Source organism: Leucoraja erinacea, chromosome 8, assembly GCF_028641065.1.
Source record: "Leucoraja erinacea ecotype New England chromosome 8, Leri_hhj_1, whole genome shotgun sequence".
NCBI classification, from domain to species: Eukaryota; Metazoa; Chordata; class Chondrichthyes; order Rajiformes; family Rajidae; genus Leucoraja; species Leucoraja erinaceus.
This window is the reverse complement of record NC_073384.1, coordinates 33520406-33531684: the sequence shown is the minus strand read 5'-3', so window position 1 is coordinate 33531684 and position 11279 is coordinate 33520406. Positions and strand designations below refer to the sequence as shown.

The window sequence follows — 11279 nt, the reverse complement described above, 5'->3', positions numbered from 1 at the left end:
AAAATGCTTGCAAAACCCCTTGGAGGCATTTAAAATATATTTAACCAGGTATGCACGCACTTGATGGACTCCACTCAAACATGAGACAAACTAACGTGGAAAATCCCACGCCGCTTTCTCGCTCCTCTAAAACTTTGGGGACGTAAATAAATCGCCAAAACAAACTTCCTTGCAAAAACAAATACACGGAAAACTTCGGATTAGAAACTTTGCTGATTAAGGTGAAGCAATTTTCAATCAAGGAGGGGGGGGGGACTTTTTCTGTCTTAGGGGAGCATACATTTGCATGCACAAGGAGAAAAAAAACCCAACAAAGGTCTTTGTATGGTTGGTCGTTTCGCAAACATCCGTGCATGAGAGGGGCAGGGAAGAAGCCAAGGCTGCACCAACCGGTCCGACAGGTACAAGGGCTTGTTGACACCGTTATTTTCTCAGCACGCATGCGTCCTGGCAAATTTCCTGTTGTGTGTTCAATTACAGAGGGAAACTTTTCCTGTTAGAGTCAAGGTGGCCTGCACAGGTGAGGAGTGGGTCTCCCAAACCCCGCACCCCGTCTCCTACACAGCCCTCATTCCAACACTCACAGGCACCGCCGGCCTGGGTTGAAGGCGCACGGACCTCAGACTGTTTCCTATACACCTGGAGTCTGGGCAACACGGGATCCGGGTTGGATGCAAAACTAAAAGGGTTCCTGTTCTATTCCCCGGGCCTGCGCTCGCAATCATGCCCAGAGCTTTCTTGGTGAAGAGAAAAGAACCTTACTTGGAGATCCGAGATTGGAATGAGCTGCCGGACGAAGAGCGAGCTGACACCTACATACCAGGTAAAGCGGGGCTAGGTCGGCGGAGAGAGGAGAGCGGGGGTGGGGTGACTGGGCTAAGATAACATGGGGAAGGTGAGGGAGGAATGGGTAGGAGGGAGGGGAGAGAGAACGGGGAGGGGGGAGCACAGGGGGAATGGGATGGGAGGGAGGAGATAGAGCAGGGGGAATGGGAGGGTGGGAGGGGAGTGGGCTGGGGGATCGGGCGAAAGTGGGGTAGAGAACAGGGGGAGAGAGGCGGTGACTGGGCAAATATACAAGTAGAAAGGGAAGGGATAGAGCTGGGGGAATGGGAGAGAGGGGGTAAAGAACAGGGGGAGGGAGGAGGTGACTGGGCAAATAGACAAGTAGAAAGGGAGGGGTGTGATGGCATAAAGAGGACGGACGAAGAGTAATAGTAACCTCCTCCTCCCCAAAGATCTCACTGCCCCACAGAGGCTCTTCGTGTCTGAATACAGGGGATGTAGATGCGCAGTCCACAAGTCATTCAGCACAGAAACAGGCCCTTCGGCCCAACTCGTTCATGTCGACCATCTATAGTCCCATTTGCCGCATTTGGCCCATATCCCTCTAATCCTTTCCCATCCAAGTGTCTTTTCAATGTTGTTATAGTACCTGTCTCAAATACCTCCTCTGGCAGCTCGTTCCGTATACCAACCACTCTGTGGTAATAGCCGCCTCTCGGGTTCCCATGAAATCTTTCCCCTATCGCCTTAAACCTATGCAATCTGTTACCACCGATAGGAAAGGTTTAGAGGGATATGGGGGCAAATGGGACTGGTGTAGATGGGGCATCTTGGTCGGCATGGACGAGTTGGGCCGAAGGGACTGTTTCTGTGCTATATAACTCTAAGCTTGGGGCAGACCCTTTAATGTGCCAACAGTGATCCGAGCGAACTAGACGCCGGCCCTTCCCTCCTTTAGGCGAGCCTGTGGCTCGGGGGAGGACCACATACTTCTGGCGGCATTCTCCAATGCTCCCGGACACAGGGGGCAGCTGGCATTTGCACCACAGCCGCTCCCAACAGACGGGGGGGGGGGGGGGGGGGTTCCCAGGCGGGGACAGTACATAGGGGGAAATTCCGCTTGCAACTGCAACCTCCCGGCGTAAACATAACGGGACCCGGGCCCCCGCTCTCTTCTCTCTTGTCCGGGTCGAGTGTCAGGTTGCATTACCTTCAGTCAGAGACTGATCGGAGGATCTGACAACACCCAGAACTCAAACAAGCCCAGAGCAGAGGGAGAAGGAGGGGGATCTCATTGTTCACACTCCTCTGGAGAAGCCGCCCAACTCCCTCGCTGTGTGCGCCCGTGTGTAAGATGCCTTCATTTTCCAGTCATTCTGAACAGTTTCCCGAGTTACCAAGAAGGGAAGGGCGAGGACGAGGCAGCAGCCGGCACGGTCGGCTTGGACCAGGCGTCAGAGCAGCGCCGCCTCCCTTACAAGACCGAACCACGCCAGGAGAATGCGGGCGAGCAGGTTGTGAAATCGGACTTCAGCAGACGCAACGTCTTGCGAACGAAAATCAAGGTGAGGGCGAACTCCTTCGTTGCCGAACTCGGGAAGAGAGAGAGAGAGCAAACTTAGTGGGTGCATTGAACGCGCGACCGGAGAGAGCAGCGCTCTGATAATGACCAAAGAGATAATGACAGCGAGCTGAGAAACCACACCATTTAAAACAAGTTCACATTGCAACAAAGAGAGGCGTGAACTGTCCTATTAAAACAAGAAAAATATATCTTCAGTATATTAAATATACTATATTCAGCATATTAAATATAGCGTATTTATATATGTACTAATATTTTATTGTAGTATATATTAAATATATTTAAATATACAGTATATTTAATATAGTGTTTTAAACTGTAATTTCCCCAATAAATTACACTTCGCACCAATTCGTATTATACTAGTTATACTGCAGTTAAATATAGTATAGATATGGTATATATGTTTTCGCATATAAATGGCACTTTTCATCAATTCATGTTATGTTAGAAAGTAAAAATAATTATATTTATATGATAGTGTATTAAAATTGTATCTTAAGATATAGCGTATAAATCAAAATAATAATGGCCGTGTATCCACGCAATATATCGTATAACATGAATGTATTAAATATTAATGAGATTGTATATAATTGAGATTGTGATGCATCAACATCACATGTTTCCCATTAAACGTTATGTTAAATTAAAAACAGTAAAATTCTGCAAACAATTCGTAGCTGGGAAGAGAAATTGAGTTAATATTCACATCACTTCAGAATATGCATTAAAAAATTAATATGATACATTATATCAGATATGTGTAATTTAATCTATTGTGTAATCTGTGTAAATTACAATTATATCAGCTGTTAAATTATAAACTTTCAGCTATAAATAAGTAATTCAATAATAAATGTTGTAACACAATGTTGATTCCATTTAACATGCCACACTCAGAATTTTATATGAATTACACAATGCGCATTAGTAAATAATCTTGTTTGGTATGTGCAATTAATATTAGTTATGATTATACAATGCATTGAATGTAATATAAATGTAAGTTATTATATTACATTTAATACATTGTATGATATAACTAATATTAATTACACACACACACCAAACGTTTTTTTCAGAAATAGTTCAATTAGTTCTATAAAATATGTGGTAGTATAAACTACAGTATATATACATACATAGACCAATTCCATTGGCCATGAATAGTTTGTATAAAATAAATTGATCCTAAAATGCACAATGAATATCAAAAAAGTGGGTGGACTGATATTGGGTTGCAGAAGTGGTGCAGAGAAAGTCGTGAAAGATTCGACAAACAGCCATGCAGGATGGATTTATTTTATGTTAATTGTGTAGAGTAATTGAGTCATGCAACACGGAATTAGTCCCTTCGGCCCAACTCGACCATGCCAACCAAGATGCTGTATCAAGTTTAATCATATTTCCCCACATTGGCTTATATCCCTCTAAACCTTTCCTATCCAAGTACCTGTCCGAATGTATTTGAAATGCTGTTATAGTACCTGCCTCAACTACTTCCTCTGGCAGCTTGATTACATATACCCATGATTCTCCAAGTTGCCCCTTAGGTTCCTATTAATCCCACCCCCCCCCCCCCCCCCCCCCCCCCCCCCCAACCTTAGTTTGTAATTTTCCCACCCTGGAAAAAAGACTGGGCATTCACCCTAACTATTCCCGTCATGATTTTATGCACCTCTATTATACACCTCCACCTCCTGTATTCCAAAGAATTAAGTCCTAGCCTGCCCAACCTCTCCCTATAGCCCAGTCCTTCACGTCCTGGCAGCATAATGGACAGGTTGGACCAAAGGGCCTAATGTATAAAATCATGAGGGGGATAGATAGGGTGAGGAGGACATGGATTTAAAGTGAGATGGGCATTTTTTTTCATACAGAGGGTGGTGGGTATATGGAACGAGCTGGCAGAGGGGGTAGGTAGATACAAGGAACTGCAGCTGCTGGTTCACAAAAAAAGAAATAAAGTACTAGAGTAACTCAGCGGGTCAGGTAGCATCTCTGGAGAACATGGATAGGTAATGTTTTGGATCGTCATTTAAAAGACATTTGGACATGTACATACATAGGAAATCAATGGTTCAATGGCGCTTTAGATGAATATGGGGCAAATGTGAGCTAATGGGATTATCTTAGATAGGGCATCTTAGTCAGCATAGAGGCGTTGTTTCTGTGCTCGAGGACTATGTTGGAGGCTTTGTGGTATTTGCATGTTGCATGTTACATTGCTAACGGTGCATTAATCAGTTGCTGTCCTTCCCCATGCATTAGATCACCACAGGCGAGTGCAGCCAGAGCACCTACAGCTGCCAGGTGTGCAGCAAGGGCTTCCGCCTACAGCGCATGCTCACCCGTCACCTGAAGTGCCACAGCCAGGTGAAACGCCACCTGTGCACGTACTGCGGCAAGGGCTTCAACGACACGTTCGACCTCAAGCGGCACGTCAGGACGCACACAGGTACGTCCGGCGTAAACACCGCCTACCACGCGGAGCGCCCTGGGAGTTGTAGTCTCCATTTCCAGCAGACTTATAGTTTATAGTTGAAACAAGGAATTGTAGATTGTAGATCCCGGTTTACACAGAAGGACACAAAGTGCCAGCGAAAATCAGCGGGTCAGGCAGCATTTCAACCAGAACTTTTTGTAGTTGTCTCTAGTCTCTAGTCCCAGCACCCCTGTAGTTTGACTTTGGAATTGTAATCTTTGCTGCACAACAGATGTCAATACTGACATTATATGTAGAAACTAGGAACTGCAGATGGTGGTTTACCAAAAATAAAGGCACATTGATCTGCAGAGAATAGAGGGATATTGATCATGCTCAGGCAGAGGAGATTAGTTTAACTTGGCATCATGAGAAAAAGGTACAAAGTGTTGGAGTAACGCAGTGGGTCAGGCAACATCTCTGAAGAACATGGATAGGTGACGTTTCGGGTCAGGACCCTTCTTCAGACTGATTGTGGTGGGGGGTGAAGAAAGAAAGTTGGCAGAGAGGAGTCGCTGGACAGAGCCTGGCATTATAAATTGTGATGTAAAATGCAGAGGTAAAGCATGAATATGAGTCCATTCAAACTTCCAGCACCTCACTGGCTAATAACTGGCTCTGAACATTTATGAAAAAACGCATTAGGAGAATCAAGGACAAACAAAGCATAATTTGGTGGCACAAGCAACTGCAGTTGCTGGAATCGTGAGTAAAATACAAAGTGCTGGAGAAACTCAGCGGATCTGCAGCAGAATCCCCTAAACGTCACCTCTCCATGTCCTCCAGAGATGCTGCCTGACTGTTGAGTTGCTCCAGCACTTGATGTTTTATTATAAATCACAGAGGTAAAGAGGAGTGGGTGAAAATGGGGCACATTCAAAAATGTAACACCTCGCAATTGGCACACTATATATCAAGAAAAATATTAATTGGTTTTATGAAACTGCAAATGCTTGAATCTGAGCAAAACACAAGGTGCTGGAGGTCAGGCAGCATCTGTGAGGGGAATGATCAGACGATGTTTTGGATCAGGACTCTTCTTCAGACTGATGGAGTAGGGGAGGGAGAAAGCTGGAAAAGAAAGGGGCGCAGGACAAAGCCTGGCAAGTGAAAGGTGGATACAGATGGGGGGGGGGGGGGGGGGGGTGATTGGCATTGATGGATGGAATAAATGGCAAGCTAGAGGTGAAAAGGAGACAAAAGGGTGTCGGATAAAGAGGGAAGAGGAGGAGTGAAATGTAAAGCCGGAGAGAAGAATGTGGGTGGAAAGAAACAGAGGAGGGGAAAGATAGAGGATAAACGGAATTGAGGGACTTGGATATGGGAAATGAGTGTACAGAGGAGGGGAAAGATGCACAGTGACTGGGTGGTGGGAAGGGAGGGGTAAGGGGAAAGAGAGAGGTCAGGGGGGGTGGGGGTATTAAGTTTACTATTTGCTAGCTACTTCCTTTACACTTTAAAAACCCCAGTGTGCATTAGGGATATTCTGAGAGATGTGAAAGCTGCAATATTAGAAACATAGAAAAATAGGTGCAGGAGAGGGCCATTCGAGCCAGCACTGCCATTCAATGTGATCATGGTTGATCATCTAAAATCAGTACCCCGTTCCTGCTTTTCCCCCATATCCCTTGATTCCTTTAGCCCTAAGAGCTAAATCTAACTCTTAATGGATGAATGTAATAATGGGTATATTTTTGTACATCCAGAGGGGTGTGTTTGGAGTCACCTTGCTGTGGTGTAGCGAATCAGGCCGTGCACATGCATAAGATTGACAGTCAAGAATGTTTCAGACAGCATCTCTGGAAAAAATGAATCGATGACATTTCCGTCACCTTTCCCTTTTCTCCAGAGATGTTGTCCGACCCACTGAGTTACTCCAGCATTTTGTGTCTATCTTTGGTTTAAACCGGCATCTGCAGTTCCTTCCTACGCAGTGAGGAGTGTCTAATTGTCATATGTACTGGCAACAGAACAATCACATTCTTACTTACTGCAGCTTTACAGGCCCGTTAATGTTCAAGATTCAAGATTCAAGAGAGCTTATTGTCATGTGTCTCTGATAGGACAATTAAATTCTTGCTTTGCTTCAGCACAACCACACAATGTAATCACACAAGTAAATACTGGTCCACCACCGATTTTTCCAGCAACTGGTGATCTAGCCCCCCCCCCCCCCCCCCCCCCCCCCCGTTTAATCCAGACAAGATCTCCCCTTTGGAAGTCCCCCCGAAAATATGGTGCCTAGGCCGGGTGAGGCAGCCAATCTCGACCTCACCAGGACCTCCACGTCCGATCAGTGGGTTAAATTTGTTGTTTGTGGCCATGGGTCTGGAACTCCGGCCCGGCTGCAACCGGAACATCCGTCCCGACTCCTGATGCTGAATGCTGGCCAGTATCTGAGCCTGCCCATGGCCGTGAACTGTTGATCCAGCAAAAAGGATAATCCAGAAAGGCTCTGGAACCAAGGGTGCTGGAAAATCGCAGATTCCCTTTCTCCAGAGATGTTGCCTGGCCCACTGAGGTACTCCAGCATTTTGTGTATTTGGTGTAAACCAGCATCTGTAGTTCCATCCTATACAAGGGCACAGAGAAGATTGATTGATAGATGCAGCAAGGAAACAGGCCCACCGAGTCCACGCCAAACATTGATCACCCGTTCACACTAGCTCTTTGTTATATTATAGACAAAATAATATTTGAAGAAATAACATAAATAGTTCAGATTTTCTGTCAGCTTCCTCGATTAATGCAGAAATTACTCTGTCGACTGTTTAGGTATGAAGTAATCTTGTTTCTCCACAGTTCTGGGCTGGGAGGGTGTTCAGATGAGAACATGTTGTGATTTGTTTTGTGCTGATCATTCTTGTTGTTCACTGTGGAATGAGTGAGCTGTGCGTTGGAGATAAGGTGCAGCATATCAGCGTGTTAACTGTAAATACCCCAGTACCCTACTCCAGCTGAAGCTGTATTTCACAATTTAAACAGAGAATAGTACAACACAGTGGCAGGTTCTTTGGCCCACAATGTCTGTGCTGAACATAATGCCAAGTTAGGGCAGCACTGTGGCAGCTGCCTCCCAACGCCTGAGACCCAGGTTTGATCCTGACCTCAGATGCTGTCTGTGTGAAGCTTGTACGATCTCCCTGTGACCGCATGGGTTTCCTCCGGGTGGTTTCCTCCCACATCCAAAGACCTGCAGGTGTGTAGGTTAATTGGCCTCTGTAAATTGCCCCTAGTGTGTAGAGAGTGAATGAAAAAGTGAGATGACATAGAACCAGTGGGAGTGGGAGACTCCCCCAGATCTCTCTCTCCACCCTCTCTCTCAGACCCCTCTCTACCACTCCCTGTGTCCCAGACCCCTCTCTCCCACTTCCTATCCCCAGACCCTTCCCTCTACATTCTGTGCGTCTACCTGATTTATTCCTCTCAAGATTTGGTAAACACAGTCTCGTGCCCAGAGCAGGGCAGTTCATTTGTATTACATTGCTCTGCTACATGACAATTGTGGTTAGACATGCGGCCATATGCAGGATATCCTCAATCTAAGCAAGCAGAGGTGTTGATGAGCTTTCTTTGTGATTGCACCTTGAAAAAAGCAAAGTTACTATAGCGAGATAGTTCAATCTGCGAAAAAGCCGTAGTAGGTGATGGGTAATCTTCACCGCCATTTCCATAACCGGCTTCTGTTATGGCGTCCTCAAATCGAATCGGTGGCATTTCTGGACAAAAGGAATAGGTGACATTTCAGGTTGAAACCCGTCTTCAGACTGAGTTGGAGGAAAGAGGACTCAAGCCATCCTCAAGCCCCCCCCCCCCCCCCCCCCCCCTTACCTCCGATACGGAGCGATCGCCGGCCCCCCGAACTCCCGGTGGCTCAGCACTTCAACTCCCCCTCCCATTCCCAAACCGACCTCTCTGTCCTGGGTCTCCTCCATTGCCAGAGTGAGCAACACCGGAAATTGGAGGAACAGCACCTCATATTCCGCCTGGGTAGCTTGCGTCCGGATGGCATGAACATTGAATTCTCCCAATTTTGCTAGCCCTTGCTGTCTCCTCCCCTTCCTTAACCCTCGTGCTCATCCTCCTCCCTTTTTCCTTCCTTCACCCCCCTCCCCCCATCAGTCTGAAGAAGGGTTTCGGCCCGAAACATCACCTATTTCCTTCGCACCATAGATGCTGCTGCACCTGCTGAGTTTCTCCAGCATTTTTGTGTACCTTCGATCTTCCAGCATTTGCAGTTCCTTCTTGAACACAACAATCTATTTTCTTCGGTTGTCTTTTAAAAACATTTCCCCCTTACCATTTCCGTACTTTTTCGATAGCTGCCATGACCCGTTTAATGTCATCCTTCACCCTGTTCCTGGTCTTGGCCCGCGCTGATCTGCCGTACATGCTGTGTGTGTGTTTGTGTTTGTTTGTTTGGCGGAGTCTGAGGGGAGAAGCTCCAGCACCAAGAGGCGAGCGAACGCGCGGACAGACGGACGAAAGCAAAGATCATAGAGCGGAATAGGTGACATTTCGGGTGGAGACCCTTCTTCAGACTGAGTCAGGGGAAAGAGGAACAAGAGATATAGACGGTACTAAGGCCAAATGAATGGAAGATATGCCTATATCTTCCGTTTCCCTTTCCCTTGACTGTTAGTCTGAAGAAGACCAGTCGACCCGAAATATCACCTATACCTTTTCTCCAGAGATGCTGCCAGTTCCGCTGATTTACTTCAGCCTTTTGTGTCGATTTAAACCAAAGATCATGGACTGCTCTATGATCTTCGGTTTAAACCAGCATCTGCAGTTCCTCCCTGTACAATGTATGTGCCGTTTTCATGTGTACTAGCGTGTGTCCAGTCAGATTAACAATCACGCAAGTTTCCACACACACACACACACACCCACTTACTTCAGCAAATAGCGACCAAGGCATTGCTGACACTGATGGGGGAAATTGATGAGGGTTTACTGCTTTTAAAAAGAAAATTTTAAAAAGCGTTTAAAACATTTAAAAACATACAAACTGTTCCCCCGCAACACTGATTACACTGTGAGAGGCATAACTGAAGTCGGGTTGGGTTTACTGAAATGGTGTAAGTTACGCTCCGTTGTGTACTACATTTCAGTCCATAGGATTTTGCAGGAGTGGTCTATCTTGCTCTGCTCTAGTATCTTTGATTAAAGGCATTGCTTGTGTCCCCTATGCAGGTATCCGGCCCTACAAATGCAGCCTGTGCCACAAAGCCTTCACACAGAGATGCTCCCTGGAGTCGCACCTGAAGAAAATCCATGGAGTGGCACAGAAGTACAACTACAAGGAGAGGAGGGCAAAGCTCTATGTCTGTGAAGAGTGTGGTTTCACTGCCATTAACCAAGAGGAACTCTACCTTCACATGAAGCAGAACCACCCGGACAACCCCATGCTGAAAAAGACCTCCAAGAAGATTGTTGCCTCTTTACAGAGGAAACTGCTGCACAACAGCGACGATAACAAGGAATCGGATTAGGGACGGAGCGGGGGAGGGGTTTAGTGCCTTTACTGGAGCCTGGATCCACACCAGTGCCATGGAGAAAGCAAGCACAGCTGAGATTATCTCCGTAAACCAACTACCTTGGAACCTGTTTGCCCGGTGGAATCAGAGAAGACAGTTGCTAGGGCACAAAGTCCCAAAGCAAATTCTCGGGCCCTGCTCCAGACAAGTGTGCAAAGATTAATGCTCCATACCCGCAATCGTGGATGAAATCTTTGTCCTCCTGCTCAGCATCTGAGAGAGGTGGTGGTGCTTGCTGTTTGGCCCATATTGACTCAATCAGATATGCGGACAGATCATTAACTTGGGGCAAAGTATTTGACCATAGTCTTAAGTGTTTCCAGCAATTCTCATGGGCTTTATGCTTTGACGCTTCACCTTGTCTGTCAGCTTCCTGCTTTGTTCTTTTGTTTCTGGTTCTGGGTAGGTTTTGTTACCTATTGCTCTCTACATTCAGTTATAGACTTGCAAGTTTGGAAAATAGCACATATTTCCAGGGATAAAAACCATGAATTTCCAAAATTTGGTGCAAAGTATGTAAATACGGAGAATTTTGGAAGTCTAACAACTGAGGAAACGTTTTATGCAACTTTGTAAAGTAAATACTTATTATAAAGAAATGGTGTTCAGATTTATGGACTCTGTTTTCCCTCCCCTACTCCCGGCACAGTGGCGCAGCTGGTAGAGCCACTGCCTCACAGCACCAGAGATACAGTTCAATCCTGACCTTGGGTGCTGTCTGTGTGGAGTTTGTATGTTCTTCCTGTGACCACGAGTTTCCACCCACATCCCAAAGATGTGCAGGCTTACAGATTCATTGGTCTCTGTAAATTTGTCCCTAGTGTGTAGGGGGGCTGAGACAATGGGATAACAGAGAACTGGTGTGCAAAATTGGGATACC

General features: G+C 46.2%; 1 protein-coding gene across 1 annotated transcript; it reads left to right on the top strand.

Moving 5' to 3' along the window:
• Positions 1-424: 424 nt before the first annotated feature.
• Positions 425-11010, top strand: LOC129699527 (transcription factor Ovo-like 2). Its single transcript, XM_055639403.1, has 4 exons — positions 425-823; positions 2158-2351; positions 4646-4832; positions 10056-11010. The coding sequence occupies exons 1-4, from the start codon at positions 724-726 to the stop codon at positions 10352-10354; spliced, it is 780 nt and encodes a 259-aa protein (XP_055495378.1). The 5' UTR covers positions 425-723; the 3' UTR covers positions 10355-11010.
• The last annotated feature ends 269 nt before the right edge of the window (positions 11011-11279 follow it).

What these genes read in the sequence shown, in the direction of transcription:
- LOC129699527 (XM_055639403.1), top strand. Translation starts at nt 724, where the DNA reads ATGCCCAGAGCTTTCTTGGTGAAGAGAAAAGAACCTTACTTGGAGATC. An exon ending in AGCTGACACCTACATACCAG is followed by an intron (nt 824 to 2,157) that starts GTAAAGCGGGGC and finishes TTCATTTTCCAG; the next exon opens with TCATTCTGAACAGTTTCCCG. An exon ending in GCACGTCAGGACGCACACAG is followed by an intron (nt 4,833 to 10,055) that starts GTACGTCCGGCG and finishes TCCCCTATGCAG; the next exon opens with GTATCCGGCCCTACAAATGC.